This window comes from Hylobates moloch, unplaced genomic scaffold (assembly GCF_009828535.3).
Source record: "Hylobates moloch isolate HMO894 unplaced genomic scaffold, HMol_V3 SCAFFOLD_18, whole genome shotgun sequence".
Classification (NCBI taxonomy): domain Eukaryota; kingdom Metazoa; phylum Chordata; class Mammalia; order Primates; family Hylobatidae; genus Hylobates; species Hylobates moloch.
Window position 1 is genome coordinate 60,089,119 of NW_026652293.1, and position 21,557 is coordinate 60,110,675.

Sequence of the window (21,557 nt, forward strand, 5' to 3'; positions counted from 1 at the left end):
TCTCAGGTTACAAACCTGTACAGTATGGTACTGTCCTGAATACTGCAGGGAACTGCAACACAATAGTAAACACCTGTGTCTCTAAATATAGAAAAGATACAGTAAAAATATCATATAAAAGATAAAAAATGGTATGTCACATATAAATATGGTATAAAAGTATGGCATAAAAAATAAAAAATGGTATGTCATGTAGAGCATTATGAATGGAACTTACAGGACTGGAAGTTGGCCTGGATGAGTTAGTGACTGGTGAGTGAACATGAAGGCCTAGGACATTACTGTACACTACTGGAGACCTGATAAACACTTTATACTTAGGATACACTATTTTTAAAATTTTATTTATCCAATAATAAACTTGGCTTACTATACCTTTATAAGCTATTTACTATTTTAAAACTTTCTGAACTTTTCTGTAGTAACACTTAAAACACAAACACATTGTACAGATGTACAAAAATGTATCTTTTTTTTTGAGACAGAGTCTCAGTCTGTCATCCAGGCTGGAGTACAGTGGCTCAATCTCAGCTTACTGCAATCTCTGCCTCCCAGGTCCAGGTGATTCTCGTGCCTCAGCCACCAGAGCAGCTGGGATTACAGGCACGCGCCACCACGCTCAGCTAATTTTTGTATTTTTAGTAGAGACGGGGTTTCACCATGTTGGCCAGGCTGGTCTTGAACTCCTGGCCTCAAGTGATCCACCTACCTCAGCCTCCCAAAGTGCTGGGATTACAGGCATGAGCCACCACACCTGGCTATCTTTCTTTATATCAATTTTCTATAAGGTTTTTTCTGTTTGTAAAATTTTTATTTGTTTTACTTTTGAAACGTTTTTGTTAAAAATTAAGACACAAACACATACATTAATATAGGGTTTACACAGGGTCAAGATAATCAAGACGTTACTAGATGATAAGAATTTTTCCAACTCTGTTATAATCTTACAGGACCATTGTTGTGTATATGCAGTCTGTGATTGATCAAAACATCACGATCTGTACTTACAATACCTAATGTGATATAAATGCTATATAAGTAGGTTTTACATTTGGAATAATGACAAGAAAAATCATCTGTACATGTTCAGTACAAATGCACCCATCTAATTTTCTTCCTCCAAATATTTTTGATCCATGGTTGGTTGAATCCACAAATGCAGAACTCATGGATATGAAGGGCTGACTCTGTATCTGTTAGGTCTAGTTGGTTATAGTGGTGTTCACGACCTCAATATCCTTATTGATCTTGTGTGTATATGTTCTATCCATTATTGGAAGTGAGATACTGAAGTCTTTAACTCTTTTTGGAGGGCTATTTCTCTCTTTAAGTCTGTCAAAAGTATTCTCAATGAAGGGAAGATTCCTACAATCTTTAAAAGGGCCAAAATATGTTTTAACCCTTTACTATGTGCCAGGTTCTGGCCTATACATGTTAAATGCATTAACTTATTTACTAGGTAGATGTTATATTATCTCAAATTTCTAAATGACACAGAGATGTGTTTGGCAAGTAGGTAAACATGATACAGAGTTTCCAATGAAGTAATGTTTATTGTAGAAAAAAATAAAAAGCAAACTATTAGATAAAACATGTGAATGAAAGCTAGAAAACCTGGGTTTACACTGTACTCTATCGCTTATGACTATAAAATATTTAACTCTCCTGAGCCTCAATTTTCTCAAATAAAAATAATGCCTAAGATTTCTTCCAGTTTGTACTTTATTATTCTTATCATCCAAAGCACCTAGAATAGTGCTGGAAACAAAGCAGGCCCTGACTGAAAAGTATCTGGGATGGTGATGTAATTACTTCTATATACTAATCCTGCTCTAGAGGTACAGGTGTATATAGAAGACACATCTCTATTTCGTAAAGCTAACCAGGACTATGAATTCATGATGAACTAAAACAAACTCCCAAAACAAAAACAAGAATAAAATCAAGAGTTTATATTTCTATTTACAGCAAAGGAATTTGACATGCAACCACTGAAATTCAATTGTCAGAAAAAGTAAGTTCTGACCAATTCTACCACATGATTCATTCATAACTTAACAGTTAAATATCTGGTCCTTTGCCAGGGCCAAATTAACAATATATCTGTCTGTGTTTTCAATAAGCTAGGTCATGGTTTAGTTGGAAATATACAGATCTGCAAATAAATAATTACAATAAGAGCTAAGCTACAGGTATTAACAGAATTCCAAGAAGCAGTACAGAAGGAATATGTAGATTTTAAGGAGTATGATTCTTACATGTTATGGATAATTAGACACTAGACTAAGCATGGTCCTAAAAGAAGTAGGTGAAATAGGGGCTGACAGATATAGCAGAGGAAACAGGATGGAAAAAGTTTTGAGTCAAAAAAGATAAAAGGCAGATACCACATTCAGACTATTACTTAGTATGGTAAAAATATCACGTCAATTTGATCTTAATTCACTCACTGTAATATACATAATACTATTACACTAACAGTTACTGAACACTTTTAATGTGTCAGCTTACAAATGTATGTATGTACTTTTGACATGAAATAGTTTTATAGATGAGAAAATTAAAGTATAATGAGGTTAAATGTTGTTTTGTTTTGTTTTGTTTAAGACGGAGTTTCGCTCTTGCCCAGGCTGGAGTGCAATGGTGAGACCTAGACTCACTGCAACCTCCGCCTCCCGGGTTCAAGCAATTCTCCTGCCTTGGCCTCCTGAGTAGCTGGGATTACAGGCATGCGCACCACGCCTGGCTAATTTTGTATTTTTAGTAGAGATGGGGTTTTGCCATGTTGGTCAGGCTGGTCTCGAACTCCTGACCTCAGGTGATCTGCCCATCCTGGCCTCCCAAAGTGTTGGGATTACAGGCATGAGCCACTGTGCCCAGCCCCATAATGTTCTGTCCAATGTTACACGTTACACAGCAAGTAACTGGTGAAAGCAAGAAGTTAAGAATAGGTAGTCTGACTCCAGAATGGCTCAAGGATTTCCCTTGCAAAGCACCTTCTGCTGAGATGTTTTAGACTATGCCCATTATCATCTTATCCTAACAAACACAAGTGTCTGCAAAGCTACCCCTGAGCTTCTCCTGAGTCATTTATGAGATATATAGAGGGTCTGGATATCTAACCATGACTCTCATGCAGATTACCAGTACATCTTGTGTAGGTAGGCAGTCCTTCATAAACATTCTAACTTCTTCCTGATAGATTCATATTTCCCACTAAACATAGTCCTCCATTTTCTTCAGCATAATTAAGAAATCTGTATTAGTTTCCTACTGGTAAGAACGAGAATTATGAATACTAGGTTTGAAGAATGGCTAGTTTTCACTGCACACTGAATACAGTATATAAGCTAACACTCCTAACAAGTCTAAAGAGAAGAAAATTAAGCTTCATAAATGTGAAGTCAAAAGATACCTTCAGTCCCTCCAATTCATTTTCCAGTTGCTTGGAATAGTGCTCACTCTGTTCACGAAGTTTCCTGTCTTTAGATGCTTCAGCAGCTAGAGCTTCTGTATGAACTTCCAGCTTTAAAACAGAATGAAAAAAGCATGAAAAAATTCATGGTTATAATTTTTTTCCAAACAAAACATTTATCCCAATGAGAATTTACCTTGTAACAGGAAGATAATTCAAATGTTTAAATCCATATTAAATAATATTAACAAACTATAAAAATAACTTTAAAAATATTAAAGAAAAAATTATATATGGTATTACTAGTCTCAAAAAGCAGCTTTAATCACTATCCCATGGGCACTACAAAATTTGCCTGACTACTAACCTCTTTTTTGGCTCTTTCTGTTCTGCGCAGTTCTTGCCTTAAGCTTTCAACTTTTTGCATCACCAGGTCCACCTCTTCTTCCTTATCTCGGACATGGCGAGCAAGTTTCTGTTTTTGGGTGTGCAATTCTGTTAGCCGCTCATTGATCTCCATGAATTCCTGCATGGCCAGTTTCCTCTGACAGTGTGCGTCTTTCAGCTCTTTGGATTGGTTTTTTAATCGCTCACTAGCCTGGACTAGTTCCTACAGTTTTGTAAAAAGAATATAAGTTACCAATTCTGCAACCTAGAGACCAAATTTGGCCATCAGAATAGCTATTATTAAGTCAAGAGCCAAAATTATTCACCTTAGGACAAATTAAAAGAAATAAACTACTTCTGAACAGATATTAATGGCATGGTGTCCTGATATAGTCTCAATTCCTTATGCTAATATAGTAAATGCACGGGAGCTGCTCATTTAACCTTATAGTACCTTAGTTTCCAGAAATGAGGAAAATATTTAGGAATAAACGATATGATGGTCAAAATAAATATTTGTGAAATTTAATAAATATTTGTGAGGTTGTTTTCATAAAAAACAAGCGTTGCCCGTGACGTGGAGGCTACGCCTCAAGCCAGAAGCGAGGAGATAGAAACTACACCGGAGACTCCCTAATTGAAGTGAGAAACTTAGAGGAGAGCTAAAGTGGACTCAGGGCAGTACCACTACCTGCCTCCCAGCAAAAGGAAATGCAAATTTTCTTTGGGGAAAAGAACTGCAATGAAATCTGAATTTTTCACATATTAAGAACAAACAAGAGTGAGCTCACAACCACAGATTCCAAAATACTCAAAGAACAAAGCACCACAATCAAACAACAAAATAAACATCAAAGGTATCTTGGAATTAAAATAATTAGATATCAACACAAAATTGCTACATATGAAATGTTTAAAGGAATAAAAGATGAAATAATAAAAATGAAAAAATGACAAAAGGCTATTAAAAATGACCAAGCAGATTTATAGAAGAATTGTATGGAACATTTAGAAATAGAAAACATAAGGCCAGGCACAGTTGCTCTCATCTATAATCCCAGCACTTTAGGAGGCTGAGGCAGGAGGATTGCTTGAGCCAAGGAGTTCAAGATCAGCCTAGGTGACATTGTGAGACCTTATCTCTATGAAAAAATAACAATGCAAAAAAAAAAAATGGCCAGGTATGATGGTATGCGCCTATAGTCCTAGCTACCAAGGCGGGAAGATGACTTGAGCCTGGGAGGCTGAGGCTGCAGGGAGCTGAGATCACTCCATTGCACGCTAGCTTGGGAAATACAGTGAGACTCCACCTCAAAAAAAAAAAAAAAAGAAAAAGGAAATAAAAAATATGAATGTTAAAATTAAAGACATTCATCCATCACCACAGGAAGCTCTACATTTATGAATCAAGAAAAAATTTAAAAAATCCAAACCAGAAGTGTTCAAAAAATGACACTGGGCAATACCAAAGAGAAATAAAAGACCATAAAGAAATCAGAGGGAAAAAAAGACAAATCACCCATTCCTCATCCTCAAATAAGGCGGGGAGGAGGAAAATTAGACTAAGAACAGACACTGAAGAAGTAACAACAGCAACAGAAACAGGGTAAAATATTTTCAAAGATATGAGAAGATAATTAAAATTATATACCCAAAAAATTACTTTTCAAGTCTGAGGCTTCATATAAACAGAACTGACAGAGCTTACCATCATCAGATCTGCACTAAAGGAACCAGTAAAGCTTTATTTCAGGAAAAAAAAAAAAAGATTTTAGAGATCTAATGCAAGAGAAATGAAGAGCTAATAAAATGGTTAACATGAATTTGAATGTAAACAAATGTGTATATAAGATTATACTATAAAAATGTTAACTTTGTACAGTAAACAAAAGATACAGCTAAAATACTGGCCAGTAACAACACATAAAGAAAGTTGTAAAGAGGTAATACAGCTTGAATATCCCTAATCCAAAAAAATTGCAATCTGAAATGTTTCAAAATCCAAAACATTTTGAGTGCCAACATGATGTTCAAAGGAAATGCTCACTGGAGCATTTCAGATTTTGGATTTTCGGGTTAGAAATACTCAACTGGTATAATGCAAATATTCCAAAATCCAAATGCTGGTCCCAAGCATTTCAGATAAGGGATACTCAATCTGTAAAATTAAACGTCTTTAAATTGTTTGTGGGAAATAGTTTTAAGATATTTAACTTAAACTTGGTTAATACACATGGTAGAAGCCAAGAGTAACCACCAAAAGACTAGAGAGTAAACTAAAATGTCAACAACAACAACAACAAATTTCAGTGAAGAAGACATAAATGATTTTGCAAACAAAGAGTTCTGGAGACTGCTGCACAACAATGTAAATATACTTGACATTACTTAACTGTGCACTTGAAAATTTAGATGGTAATTTTATGTTATACATATTTTACCACAGTTAAAAACTTTTGAGAAGGGAAGAAAGGAAATAAAAAGCAGCATGCAAAAATCATGACAAACAGAAAACAAAAGATAGTAGAAACACATCCATATACATTAGTAACCAGTTAAAGGCCATCTATTATATTGGATTATGAAATGAAATCTTGACTTCAGTAGAAAAAGTATTACTGAGGATAAGGAATATCACTACATAATGACAAAATTCAATACACTAAGAAGAAATACTATACTAAACTTTTGTGCATTCTATAAGAGAGTCTCAAAATCATTAAAAAGAAACTGTTAGAACTTCAGAGAAAAATTGGTAAACATCACTATAATGAAAAATTTTAATTTCTTAGTCATTAACAGATAAACCAAGTAGGCAAAAAAAATAGTGAATATAAAGACGATCTGAAAAGCTTCATACACAGAAGCTTGCTCTCTAAATTGGAACACAATTTTCAAGAACACATATTGAATGGAACAGGCTACGCCATGAAGCAAGTCTCAGTAGATTTCAAAGAACAGAGATACCACATACAGCAAGTTCTGTAATGACACTGCAACTAAATTGAAGTCAACAAAAAAGATAAAACTCCATACACTGAAAATTTTAAAAGACACTTATAAATAACTCATTGGTCCATGAGAAAAAGAAGCAATGCAATTCAACTCTTTCTATGAGACCTGTATAATCTGAATATCAAAAAAAAGAAAAGAGGAAAAAAAATAACACACCAATCTCACTTATAAAAACAAATGTGAAAATCGTTTTTAAAAATTAGTAAATCAGTTCCAGTGACATATAAAGTAGATATGCACGAAGTCTGGAGCTAAACTCCTTGTGCTGAAAATCTAGCTCCACCACTTTCTATTTCTATGACCTTGAGCAAGTGAACTAACTTCTCTGTGATTGGTCTCACCATTCATAAAATGAGAATAACACCGAACTCATGGGGCTGTGATGGAGATTAAATAATTTAATATATGCAAAGCATTCAGAACAGTGTTATTAGAACAGATATTTGCTACATAAATGTTATCTATACTATCACAGTATTATAAGAAATTTGGGCTTCACCCAGAAATGTAACAGTGGCTTAATATTAGAAAAATATTGTTGGTTCACCACACCAACTTATTAAAAGACAAGAATCATATAATCATATCAACAGAGCACAGAAGGGCACATTTAATAAAGTCAATACCCATTCTAAATAAAAAGCTATTAACAAAATAGGAATAGAGGGTAACTTCTTTAACCTGATAAAAATTATTTATTAAAAACTTACAGGAAACATTATTAGTGATGAAATATCAGAAGCAATTTCTTTAAAATCAGGGAACAAGATGGGGATGCCTGCTATTATCATTTCTAGTCAACAATGTACTGAGGTTCTAGCTAATACAGTGAAACAAGAAAAGAAATGAAAGTCTTTTCTGTATGAAATTTTATGGAAGAACATTTTAAAAGAACTTTAAATATATGGAGAGATATCATGTTTACAAATAAAAAGACTTCAGGAATGCAGAGAAACTTTTGTTTTTGCAGCTGGTCCCTTCTGAACAAATTTTACCAAAACCTGGGCTAAATGAAAGTTTCAAAAAGTAACTTATAACTGATTTAGTAGTGAGAAAACTAAGAGATTTACCTTCTGGAGGTTATGTGTTTACATTTCAAGGTGAGGTGGGAGAGAGTATGAGCCTGGACCAAGGGTGCTTCCTTTGATGGAGCAGGAGACTCTGGGCTTATATTTCCAGAGGAAATATTTATCTATATTCCAAAGGGTTAGAGAAAGAACCCAAGATCTTTCTCTTTAGATTTCCAAAGAACTCTCTCAGAATAGGAGAAAGCAGGAGGCAGTTGCTTCTTTCCTCTATATAAACACCTGCATAAATGTTTTCACGGCTCCTCATTTACAATACAGACTTCTTATGGGTAGGGTTTTATCCTGCCAGCTCTCAAGGTATTTCTCTTGGGGTAAGACTTGGCACAGAAGGGAGCCATGTAGTTATTCTTTGCTGTATGTAAGTAATAACAATCCGTTCTATTCTGGAAATCTGTGTGTATATTCAGAAAAATAATAATAAATATAGATAGTTAAGAACTTAAAGACAATATTGTAATGATGTTAATTCTCCCTAAATTGACCTATAAATTCAGTGCATTTTTTTTCCCCTGAGATAGGGTCTTGCTCTGTTGCTCAGGCTGGAGTGTAGTGACATGATCATGGCTCACCGCAGCCTCAATCTACCAGGCTCAAGTGAACCTCCTGCCTCAGCATCCTGAGCAGCTGGGATGACAGGTGTGTACCACCCAGCTAATTTTTTAATTTTTTGTAGAGACTGGGTCTCATTCTATTGTTGCCTAGGCTGGTCTCAAACTCCTGGACTCAAGTGATCCTCCTGCCTCAGCCTCTGAAAAGTGCCAGGATTATAAGCATAAGTCATCATGCCCAGCTGATTAAATGCTATTTTAATCAAAATTCCATCTTCACAGTTTTGAAAAAATAGCTGAGATACAGACCCTAAAATTTTAAAACTTTAAGACAAAAATTTAGGAGAATTTTTTTAAATCTCAGATTTGTTATACAAGACAGTAAATACACTAACCATAAAAATATTGATAAATCCGGCCACAACAAACCTAAGAACTTTTTTTAATAAAAAGATTCCTAAAAGCAAAAAGATAAGCCACTGAGAGATATTTGTAACACATATAACTCACAAAAGATTAGAATGTCCAAATATTTCCAAGAATTCTTATAACCAGTAAGAAAAAAACAACCCAACAGAAAAATATACAAAAGATATTAAGAAGCATTTCACAAAAGAAATGTAAATGACAATAGACCCATGTGAAGATACTTGACCTCATTAGTAATTAGAGAAATGCAAAATTAAGACCACAACCAAACATTTTCTAAAACCTAAAATCTCAATTTAGACTAGATTGGCAAAAAGTAATAAATCTGGAAATATGAACACAGAAACTCCTATACACTACTTGTGGAAATGGAAGTTGGTATACTAGAAAACAGTTTGGCATTATAAAAAATCAGAATATTTGCTAATCCAATCAAAAACAGGCAAAGGACCTCAGTGGACATTTCTCTAAGACGACATACAAATGGCCAATAGGTATATGAAAAAGTATTCAACATCACTAGTCATAAGAGAAGTAAAAATCAAAACCATAATGAGCTGTCACTTCACATCTATTGGAATAGCTATTTTTTTTAAAAGACAAAGGATAACAAGTGTTGGCAAGGAATGTGGAGAAAAATCATTTTCTACTGCCTATAGGATATTAAGCAAATCACTCAAAGTCCTTTATTGGTATAATCTGCTTCTTTTCATCAGCACTATCGTCTTCTCAAAATATATGAAAAGGATTTTTAATACTAAAACATTAAAAATTGGTGACTATCTATCACTATAAATCTAGCTATCCGATTTTCATCCTCTTTCCAAAGGGTTAGAGAAAGAATCCAAGATCCTTCTCTTTAGATTTCCAAGGAACTCTCTCAAGAGGAGAAAGCAGGAAGCATAACGTCGATTATGTTAACTAAATTTGGCTGAGTAATCCTACCAATAAAAATGGTAAACCATTAATATTACTATAATATTATTAAAGCGAATAGAACACTAACTGTTTTAAATGACAAATATTATTAAATTGGCAATGAATTTAAATGGACCTATACAAAAAATTGGTTGAAACTGCATTAAGCAGAAAGTAAAAATGTACTGGTCTATCTCAATCTATCCTTTAATAGTGTTCTCTTTTAGTCCTTTTGATTAGTTTCATCAGCTAAAGGTTGTTTGTTTTATTTTTAATTCCCTCCATTTCTTTCCTGGCACCAAGACTTTCAAATCTTCCCCAGGAAGACTTCATTCATTCTATATTATCAGTGCATTATATTAATATATTACATCATTGAATACAACTTATGCTATGCCATAAACTACTGATTTCTTGTTTGCAATGGCTAGTATTAGTCCCAACATTTTTCTATTTGTTAATGAAAGTCACAGTGCTTAGCAGCATGTGGTTCAAGAAAAGCATTTTCTCTAGTGCTTGAATATTATTTACCCTATTGGGCTGTGTTACGGAGTCTTAGCTATCAATAAATTTTCCTGATGTTTAAAATAATGTTTACATGTTTCACAAAGTTCTTATGAAAATGACTTTAGCTTATTTACCCCTGCTGCTTTGAAAGATAAAAACTGACATTTAAATCACCAAAGAAATTTTAAATTATAATATTTTAAGAATGTTCATAGCAAGTTATAATGAAAATATGCCTGTATTTTAAATTTTTTCTATAGATGCTAAACTGTTTCTACTATTTTCTTATTTCTTCATGTTTCTTTTTCAATAACATTCACTTTCAATCTAGTCCTTTGACTATTAACTTTCTAAAAGAACAAAAGATTCTGAACTTTCAAGCTTCAACAATTTAAGTTTCTTAATTACTAGATACTAATCAAACATACATCAAAATAATCCTTAAATTTTTAGACCAACTTTTAAAAAGATAAAATATACTATGTATTATTGTAATTCATTATGAATGCTTTCAGTATTCTTATTATACAAGATTCAAAACAGAGTAAAAACTTTAATGATCTAGTCACATATTTTACCTTATTTAGATCTTCCCTTTCTTGTTGTAACGTTTTGATCTGTTTTTCATAAGCCTTGATTTGTCTAAAAGCATCATCTAGTTCTTGCCTCACAGCATTAGCTTCTTCAAGTTGCTGTTCCAAATGACTTGATTCTAAAAACAAAAGACAATGTTTCTTTTAATATTTGTATAAAAGCAAATGATTGAACCTAAGGTAAAAACAACTAAAATTTTTTTTTAAATCAGTATTTTGAATTTAGTGTTAGGTCTACTGACAGTGTATACCAGTATGACTCTTGACAAATTAAATGCATATCAGTTCACTGTAAAGATGGTGAATGGCATATGCCATTGTGAAGATGTGCAAAAATGCCTTACATACTCATTAGGAAAAAAAAAAAACACGCTTCCAAAAAAAAGCACCTTCGGACCAATTAAAAATTTAAAACTAACAAGCAACAACAAAACCAACCAACAACAACAACAAAAAAATGGCAAGTTTTACCGCAGTGTTGGTAAGCATCCTAGTGCTGATGTTAGTCAAATTACTGTGTAAGACGGTTTTGATTCTAACAGGGTGGTTCCAAATCACCCAGTCTAGTTTCACCACTGTTTATCTGAAGAATAAACTCTGATTTCTAAAGAACAAATATCTGAAAAACTCCTGATCTAAGTCAATTCTTCTATTTTTCAGATGAAGAAACTCAGGGAGCTGAATAATGTGCCTACAGTCACATAGCAAAATGTGTATCAGAGCTAAGACTAGAGTGCCCAGGAAATCTTGCACTGACTTCTCCACCTTACAAGGTAACATTATTAAATAATGTTTAACATTCTCAGATAAGAGGGGCTTTTAAGAAACAACATTAGTGATTTTAACTTATGCCTTAAAATGTAATAAATTGATAGGAAATGTTCCTGGTATCAAAAGTAAACTAGCAAAGAACTGAAGTCAGTGATACAGAGAAATCTAAACAACATTCATTATCAGTTCTGCTCTGGATATTTTCTGTTCTTTACACATTATTACTCTAAGTCAGCAATACCCAACCTTTTTGGCACCAGGGACCAGTTTTGTGGAAGACAATTTTTCCACAGCCCAGGAGTCCAGGAGATGGTTTCAGGATGAAACTGTTCTACCTCAGATCATCAGGCATTAGTTAGATTCTCATAAGAGGCGTGCAACCTAGATCCCTCGCATGAGCACAATAGGGTTCACGGTCCCATGAAAATCTAATGCTACCGCTGATCTGACAAGAGGTGGAGCTCAGGCGCTAATGCTCACTCACCTGCCATTCACCTCCTGTTGTGTGGCCCAGTCTGCTGGTACCAGTCTGTGGCCCGAGAATTGGGGATCCCTGCTCTAAGTAACATCCCCAGACAAGTGACATGAGCATCCCCTAGGAACTTAGATATGGAGAATCTCAAGCCCCAATCAAGACCTAATGAAGCAGAATCTATACAGTATCCTCAAGTCATTCATTTGTACATTAATATGTGGGAACCAGTGCACAAAGTGTTGCATATTGTTGAGACTGATGCTTTCAATAAATGAAGTAGTGTTAATATGTTAGTCCTATTGGGAAGAGCAATTCACTTGTGTAGATGAATCCTGCAGTCTAAAAATTACTTAAATGTATTAGTGTATAATGCATTGTATAGTTCTACATTTCATAAATAACTGATATCAGTGCAATAAATTGATAGATTTAAAACTTACTTTGAAAGTATAGTTATCAATAGCATAGTTAACTTTTGAAGATGTAAAGTTGTATTAACTGGTTTTCATAGTATCTGAACAGCATCAATTAATGAATGCTTATGTGAAGAAAACTAAAAATCATAGGGTGTTTAATCTTAATCATGGTGTTTAGTCGAATATTCAGAAAACTGTATTTTATCACTTTATCAAATTTTGGCATTTCATATGGGAATATTTCTATTTAAATTAATTTCAAACACATTTAAATATTTTCTAGTTTAAGTTTTTAACATTTTTAGGATATCAACAATTTCTTTTCTTTTTTTTTTTTGAGACGGAGTCTTGCTCTGTCACCCAGGCTGGAGTGCTATGGTGTGATATCAGCTCACTGCAACCTCCGTCCTCCAGGTTCAAGCAATTCTCCTGCCTCAGCCTCCCAAGCAGCTAGGATTACAGACACTCGCCACCACACCCAGCTAATTCTTGTATTTTTAGTAGAGATGGGGTTTCACCGTGTTGGCCGGGCTGGTCTCAAACTCCTGACCTCAGGTGATCCGCCCGCCTCAGCCTCCCAAAGTGCTGGGATTACCGGCATGAGCCACTGCCCCCTGCCCGGATTTCAACAATTTCTAAAGTAAATATCAATTTACTTTTGTTATTTCTCATAATTAAGAGTAAAAATGTAGCCTTTAAGGCAGCTGACTTCTGTCACTTCCTGGTTCATTTTAATCAAATTTTATGGTCAAGGAAAATCAATTTAGAGTAGCAATATGGTACATTATTAATAATCCATTCTGAGCACACTTTCTTTCTTCTACTTTTGAAGTGTTCTTCTCTGACATGTTCAGTTTTTTCAGAAATTATTGTTACTGACTTATTTCAACAGCTCTGAGAAACAAAAAATTCAGTATTTCATAAAATTTCTCTATCATATAAAGTTTATAACAGATGATATCACAAGGGATAGCTTCTAAAAGCTTTAAGGATATTTTCACTGATTTATTTCAACATAGTGTTAATTTTAGTTTTCACCACAGCCATTTCATTTTGGCTGCTTTGCAATGGAGTTGTTAGAGAAATATATGTCAAATTTCCCTGTTTTATATTTCAGACACTTTTCAAAAGTGAGAAAAGCTCAAAACATTAATTTAAACAACAGTATGTGAATTATTAGAAGTACAAAAGAATGTACTAGATTAAGAAGTGCTGGAAAAGATAACCCCTCCCCTAACATTTAATAAAATCCTCCATTATGGAGAGAAACACAGCACTTGTAAAATTTGGAAAACACAGAATGTTGCATTCCCAAAAGATGAAAACCCCATATCACGAAAAATCCAGAATGCTTTGAACTTTGGTCAAATACTATAAAATGAGTAGAGGCAGCAGAGCCTTTACTTTTACTACACCAAATAACAAATATGGCTAAAATTCTGAAAGAAATCCAGAGACTATTAAAAATATCCAACACAATTAGCCATGACATTTAGATAAAGTTGTTAAAAACTAATTATAGTGAACAAATAGAAAAAGCTGTACTAGGCCGGGCACCTTGGTTCATGCCTGTAATCCTAGCACTTTGGGAGGCAGAGGCTGGCAGACCACCTTAGGTCAGGGGTTCAAGACCAGCCGGGCTAACATGGTGAAACCCCATCTCTACTAAAAATACAAAAATTAGCCAGGTGTGGCACACACCTATAAACTCAGCTACTCGAGAAGGGCTGAGGCAGAAGAATCACTTGAACCTAGGAGGCGGAGGCTGCAGCGAGCCAAGATCGCATCGCTGCACTCCAGCCTGGGTGACAGAACGAGACTCTGCCTCAAAAGAAAAAGCTGTACTACGAAACTGGGTTAGCTGATACCAACTAAATGGTTCCTAGCTCACGGGTGCTATTCAGGACTGTAAAATTCAACTTGTTAGTAATGAGGACTTAATGAAAGCATCATACATATGGGGTTATTTTCTTGGCACTGGATGGCATGGAAGATAAATATAAAATATGGTCTTGAAGGAGGTAAGTTAGACAACAGCAACACTTTTAAAAAATAATAAAGTAGAAAATCAAATGCAAGTTGTGTGGCAGGCTATATGTGCTATAGGAATTGAGGTCAAAAAATGGGCATGATTAAAGCAGTGTTCAAAGTGGAACACTATAAACTGGAAAGGGGTTAAGACTAGAGCCAGTGGGAGGTTGGCAGAATAACCAAAACATCTCCCTGATCCACAAGATGGATAGTTTCATTTTTCCCATTATGTAACTCTTCTGAGATGCGAAGAAACTTTACTTCTAATTATAATGAGTAAAAATAGGCTCCCTTATTATCAATACCCCTATTCACAGGAGGGAGGGAGGGAGGAGGAAGGGAGGAGAGAGAGAGAGACAGTGTGTGTGTGTGTGTGTGTGTGTGTGTGTGTGTGTGTGTGTGTGTGGTGTGTGTGTGTGTGTGTGTGTGTGTGTGTGTGTGTGTGTGTGTGTGTTAGTTTGGGGTTGGAGAAATAGAAACAGTACACAGAGGCACACATCCCCAACCTCAAGGCAACACAAGAATGAGAGTCTCAAAAGCACATTATAGATTATAATAAATTTTTCATTTAGGAAACAAAAAAATCCTATTTTCTCATATAAAAATATTAAATGAGGTATTTTTTATTAAAAAAATTTTATTTTTGTCTGCAGATACTCAACAAATATATATTGTTACACAATACTGGCAATAAGCTTGGCACTAGGAATATAGCAGGAAAACCTACTATAACCTACCCCTAACCTTTAGAAGCTCAGAGTATGGTAAAGAAGCAAATATTAAAAAGAAGTTGTCAATAATTATAAAATCGTCGCATTTTTTTCCAGAAACTTAAAAATATTGGAGAACACTGCTGTTGAGAAACACAAGATAAACAGTCATTAATGGTGGGTATTTGTATACACAAAGACTTTGCTCAAGAAGTTTCTGGAGGAATGACAGATTAAAGGTATTTTGGATACTTTTTTCTTCAGAGCCAAATTAAAGTTGCAGCTACTCATCAGGCAGGTCCTAAGGGAAGCCTTCAATTTGTATTTTTTTTAAAAAGGGAAGGAAAGAAAGAAAGGGTAGGAAAAAAAACAGTATGTGAAGGAAGTGGAGCACCACTGGGTGATTCAGCATGGCTGGAATCACTGGGCAAGGGAGTAGTAACAAGAGACAAAGCTCGAGAGGCAAATACATGCATAATAATGAAGGGCCTTGTATTAGAATTGAGAAATTTCTACTTTATCCTGGAGGCAATGGGGATCCACTGAAGGTATGTATGTTGAAGCTGTGACTTCAACAGACTTACACTTTAAAAACTTACTCCGGAGACTTCAAGTTCTGGGAAGAAGGAATAGATATATTTCCCACTCTTCCCATTAAGTATAACTTAAAACCCTAGACATTATACATAAAACAAACATAAGAAGACTCTGAAATGTGAAGAAAAAAACTTCCTCAGGACACTGGGACCTGATAAACAACATAATGGTGAGTTTTCTGGGGTTTCTTCTTGGTTCATATATCCCAGAATTAGAGCTAAAGAAGATGATAACCCATAAATGACAACAGCTATAAAGAGAAAAAGCCCCAACAAAAGCCTGCTCTTTCTAGCCAAAGGATTAGGAAAGGGGTAGACCAGGAAGACAGACAACTCATAGAAAATAACAATTCCACTTGAGATAAACATCACAGAAAAAAAAATTGGCCTCATGTCACTAATGTCAACAATGGACAAGTGCAGGGGGGCTAGATTTCCAACCTCATGAGGCTTATCATGAGATGCTCAAACACATCTGCAAGAGTGGTGTCAGAAAAACGCTGGGTGTGGTTACTCATGCCTATAATCCCAGCACTTTAGGAAGCTGAGGAGGGCGAATCATTTGAGGACAGGAGTTCGAGACCAGCCCAGGCAACACAGCGAGACTCCATGTCTACTAAAAATACAAAAAATTAGCCGGGTGTGGTCCCAGCTACTCAGGAGGATGAGGCACAAGAATTCCTTGAATCTGGGAGATGGTCGTTGCAGTGAGCTGAGATCACGTCACTGCACTCCAGCCTGGGGAACAGGGTAAGACTCTGCCTCCAAATTAAATAAAAAAAAAAAGGTGTCAGAAAAAGACAGGACATTAACCCTCACTGTCTGACAACAAGCCTCCCCTCACACATTGTCAGTGGAAACCACACAGGGAACCTGGATTTCTGCCTCCAACCTGGGTTGGGTTTTGGATCCCAAGCATATGGTATTTTCAATCTATTTTGGTTGGGAAAAAAATCTGCATATAAGTGGATCCACACAGTTAAAATCCATGTTGCTGAAGGATCAACTGTATTTACAAATTTACAGCATATTTAATTTTACTTTAAAATAAATCACAAATTTATAATAAATGTATAATTGCATAATAATTTTATGTTGCCTCAGCATCCACTTTGAATGCAGGTTTGGCTTTCTTGTTTCAGAGGCAGGGTTTAGTCACTCTTGATGCAGTTTCCAGTTCTACACCACACCCAAGGGGCTCAAGCAGGAGACATCTCTCCCTCCTAGCAGACTGGGATCCTGCCTTCTAGCCGCCTCCTCTAAGAGGACCATTCAAGCACTGGCTTCCAAACTTAAAGTGATCTACACCCTATTCCCTAATACATACTGCTAGTTGCCATGCTCTCGTGCTCAGCGCTCTCTGTCTCCCTGTACTCCCTGCCCTCTAGGTGTGTGGCCCCCAGGCATGCCATGTGCCACAAGGTCTGTAAGTACTAAAAACTCTTAAACGTTCACATCGAGGTTGTCATTGACGCTGTACCAGCAATCTGACTCCTGACTGCAAGGCTGCTTCAGAAAGGATGCATACAGGTGGATCCCCTGTTGGTGCTCTTTTGTTCAGGCCTCTGGTGGCTGCTGGTGACAGTAGCCACCAGCTACGTTGACAGAGAAAACAGGCAGTACAAGAAAGAAAGAAAGAAAAGAAAAAGAAAAAGAAAAAAAGGAAAACTAAAGACTAATATACTTCATGTATATAGATGCAAAAATCCTTAAAAATACATTAGGAATGGAATTCAGCAATATATAAAAGTAATTGTATACCATGACCACGATTTACAACAGGGATATATGGCTGGTTCAACACTTTAAAATCAACCAATGTAATTCACCATATTAACAGGTTATTTTTTGAAAATCGTATGTTCATATCAATTGATACAGAAAAAGCATCTGACAAAATTCACCACCCATTAATGATTTTAAAAACCCTTAGAAATACAGAAACAGAGGGAAATGAATGCTTTTCCCCAAGATTAAGAAGCTAGAATGTTCTTCTCATCATTCTTCTTTAACATGATGCTGCAAGGTCTTGCAATAAGGCAAGAAAAGGAAACAAAAAGCATATAGATCAGAAAGGGAGAAATAAAACTGTTCCCACCTGCAGATGACATGTCAGAATTAAAAATCCCCAAGAATCTATTTTTTAAAAACCTTCCTAGAACTGAGTTCAGCAACACTATAGAATACAAAATAAACATATAAAATTCAACTATATTTCTGTATATTACAATAAACACATGAACAATAAAATTAAAAGTACAATACCATTTGGAATTGCTCAGAAAATGAAATTACTTATTATTATTCTATATATAATGGGTTAGACATCAACAAAAGTTTCCTTTGGATAGTGCCAGAACATTATTGTGAATGACAGCAAAACGTTTTAAGATTTAAAAATTCAGCTCTTTCATAGAGCTAACAAAGAAGCTCACAACTATTTTAGTGAATGACATAACAACTACATTGTTGATTTGAATCTTTTACATCAATACCATCTATTTCAAGGCAGTTTTAAAATTAATTAGCAAGCTTTCAAAAGCTACTGCCATTCAAAGCCACATTCTACTATTAAAAAGAGAAGAGATAGGCTTATGAGTAAGTTTTCCAAATCGCTATCGCCTCTCTGAAGACAAATCACTGACAATTCTAGCTGGTCTTCTGTTCTACTGCTTTTTTAGTGTCATACAACTCTAACACAGACATTCAATGACACTCTTACTGTTATCGTTGGTACCAAAGCAAAGTCCATGATTCACTTATCATGTTCCCAATCTATAATAACTTACTTTTGGAAAGATAAAGTAACAGAGATTAGATATATAGATATTCCTTAGGAGGAGAGCCTCTTAAAAACACAAAATAGCATTCATAAATTATGCTCAAAATTAAGATCTCCATGTATTTAGTATAAACAAAGTATTAATATGGCATTTTAAATAGTCATTTTTATAAAAGATGCTACATTAGATTATTTCTTCTCTTTCACTTATTTTTGCCTAAAACTGCCTTTCCGGAGAGGCCTGACCATTCTCGTTAAAATAGTACCTTCTGCTCTCTCTTCCTATCCCTCTACTTATTCAGATCATGTAATGCCTCTAAACCCTGCAAAAAACTGCCATTTCATTCTGAGTAAAAACCAAAGACCTTACAACAATCAGTAAGGCTCTACTGATCAGGCAACAAGCCCATTTCACCCCTTTAGTTCTCATTTCCTTCTATTCTCCCTGCTTGCTCATTCTGCTCTAGCCATGCAGTACTCTCTGTTTTACTTGAACACCTGGGGCACATTTGATTTTAGGGTCTTTGCACCGGCTAGTCCTTCTGCCTGGAACACACATTTTGCAGATAACTGTATGGCTAACCCCCTTGACTTCTTTAAATTTTTGATAACATGTCACCTTCTCAGTCAGACCTACCCCTGGAGCACTATACTTAAAATGATAAAACTCCTCATTTTGTACATATGACTAATTCTCCTTATTCTATTCTTACTTTTAAAGCACTTATTACCTTCTAACATATTGTATTATTTACAAAGTTATATATTTACTGGTTTCTGTTTTCTGTTCTTTACCCAGGCCAAAGCAAAGATTTTTTGTTTAGTCTGTTTTGCTTAATGTTGAATCCCAAGAGCCTAAAACAACACCTGCTACATAGTAGATGCTCAATATATTTATTGAAAAAATGCAATAAATGAATAATAGGTATATGAACACTTGTCAAATTTAGTTTTAGTCTCAGTAATACACTGAAAAAATAATTACATTAACAAAGAAAATAAATTTTCTTGATGCCTGTATACATGCACTCTGCTTGTCTCTAGTGTCCTTCTTCCTCACTCCTAACTCACCTTTTCCTCTCCTCACAAATATGCTTTGCCAGACAAATTCCAAAATGAATAGGCCTTCCAAAAAGGCCATCCTTGTTCACATAAGTCTGTGTTAGGTGATCCTCCTATGTACTCTCCATGTACCTCCATTTATTTTTCCTGATAGCCTTTTCATATGTATTGCAATAACTGTTTATCTGTTTCCCAGACCAAAATGTGAACTCCTTGAGAGCAGAACCCATTCTTATTTGCCCTTCCCTGACTAGCATGCAACTCACATCACATAACACAGACAGGTTCTCAACAGATGTTTTTTGTGGGAATAAACCATTTTTAAAACATTTCCTAAATTGAATTAACAGTGAATCACAGATATTTACCTGTTACTTGTTTCCTTAGTTTTTCAATTTCTTCTTTTAAGTTTTTTATTTCTAAATCTTTGCTTGCTGTTAGTGGACCATCAACAGTTGAATACTGCAGAGCTTGGACAGTCTGTGTTGACTCTTTAAAAAAAAGAATAAAAGAAATAAAAATATCACCATACTCTAAATTCTTAAAACTAGTAACGTTTTTTTTTGGAGAGAAATTCTTATACAATTTTATAGAACAAAACATCTACTCACTGACGAAAAGCATGTGAATACTCAAAAATTAAGTCATAAAAAATCAGGCCGGGCATGACAGTTCATGCCTGTAATCCCAGCACTTTGAGAGGCCAAAGTGGGAGAATCACTTCAGTCCAGGAGTATGAGACCAGTCTAGGAAACAGAATGACACCCTTTCTCTACAAAAGATATAAAAATTGGCAGGGCATGGTGGCACATGCCTGAAGTCCCGCTACTCAGGAGGCTCAGATGGGAGAATTGCTTGAGCCCAGGAGGTTGAGGTGGTAGTGAGCCGTGATCATGGCACTGTACTCCAGCCTGGGAGACAAACTGAGACTCTATCTCAAAAAAAAAAAACCAAAAAAATCTGCTGATATATATATACGTATATATATATGAAAGAATCTACCTTCTAATAATTTTTGGTTTTAAATACTGTTGGCTGTTGGTGTACTCTGCCAATGAATCAACTACATAGCTCCTTTTTCTCCTAGTAGGAACATCGCCATGTGATAACTCAAAAGTCTGGTAGGTCAGTCAGATGCTATACGAAGAAATGAATCTGGTTTACAGACAGAGGGTTAGGCATGTTAATATACAGATGCAGAAGTGCTGGCCTTCCAAATTTTACGTCTGAAAGTTGAGGCCCAGCTACAGGTAACTATGGTTCAACAATTTAGCTAAAATATTTAGTTAAAATAGAAAATATTAATTTATCTTGCAGTTCTAATTAGAAAATACAAGGTTTTAAAAAAAACAGTAACTCTATTGAGGCTTACTCCCAGATATCATCAAAAGACACGGAACAAAGAAAACATTTTTTACCATTTTACATCAGAAATGAAATTGCCCTTTGTTCTAAAATAGGTATTCTGCTATTTATGGAGGGATTCTTACACAATAAGTCTCTCTCTTACCATAATTCTTAACGAGTTAGTGCAAATCATTACTGATTACTTTGTGTGTGCATACGTACGTGTGTGTGTGTAAACCATAATCCCTATATGTTTGACAGTCAATAAATATTTGTTAATTTGAATTAAAGGTATAAGATATACTAGATTGTGCATCTGATCTTGATCTTCTGCATCCTATAATTATTTCTTATACATTTCTTTCTCTTTGGGTTCAAAACATGCTAAAAACTGGTCCTTTCTGTATTTATTATTTTGAAAAGAACATCCATTGTTTTTATTTTTTTAAGACATCTAAATTGGGGGT

At 35.1% G+C, this 21,557-nt stretch overlaps 1 protein-coding gene across 21 annotated transcripts in view; it reads right to left on the reverse strand.

Moving 5' to 3' along the window:
• Positions 1-21,557, reverse strand: part of CDC42BPA (CDC42 binding protein kinase alpha) — a 320,366-nt gene that overhangs the window by 124,117 nt on the left and 174,692 nt on the right. For 19 of the 21 annotated variants that reach the window (XR_009210848.1, XR_009210849.1, XR_009210847.1 and 16 more), the window contains exons 11-14: positions 20,112-20,234; positions 10,886-11,019; positions 3,783-4,025; positions 3,416-3,526 (exon numbers count right to left, since the gene is read on the reverse strand). Coding sequence is in view for 16 of the 21 variants with exons in the window: in XM_032137141.2 (XP_031993032.1) it covers positions 3,416-3,526; positions 3,783-4,025; positions 10,886-11,019; positions 20,112-20,234 (611 nt within the window). In the remaining 5 variants the exon portion in view is untranslated. The remainder of the gene's footprint in view (positions 1-3,415; positions 3,527-3,782; positions 4,026-10,885; positions 11,020-20,111; positions 20,235-21,557) is intronic. The other 2 variants (XM_058430788.1, XM_032137147.2) reach the window with 1 other exon arrangement.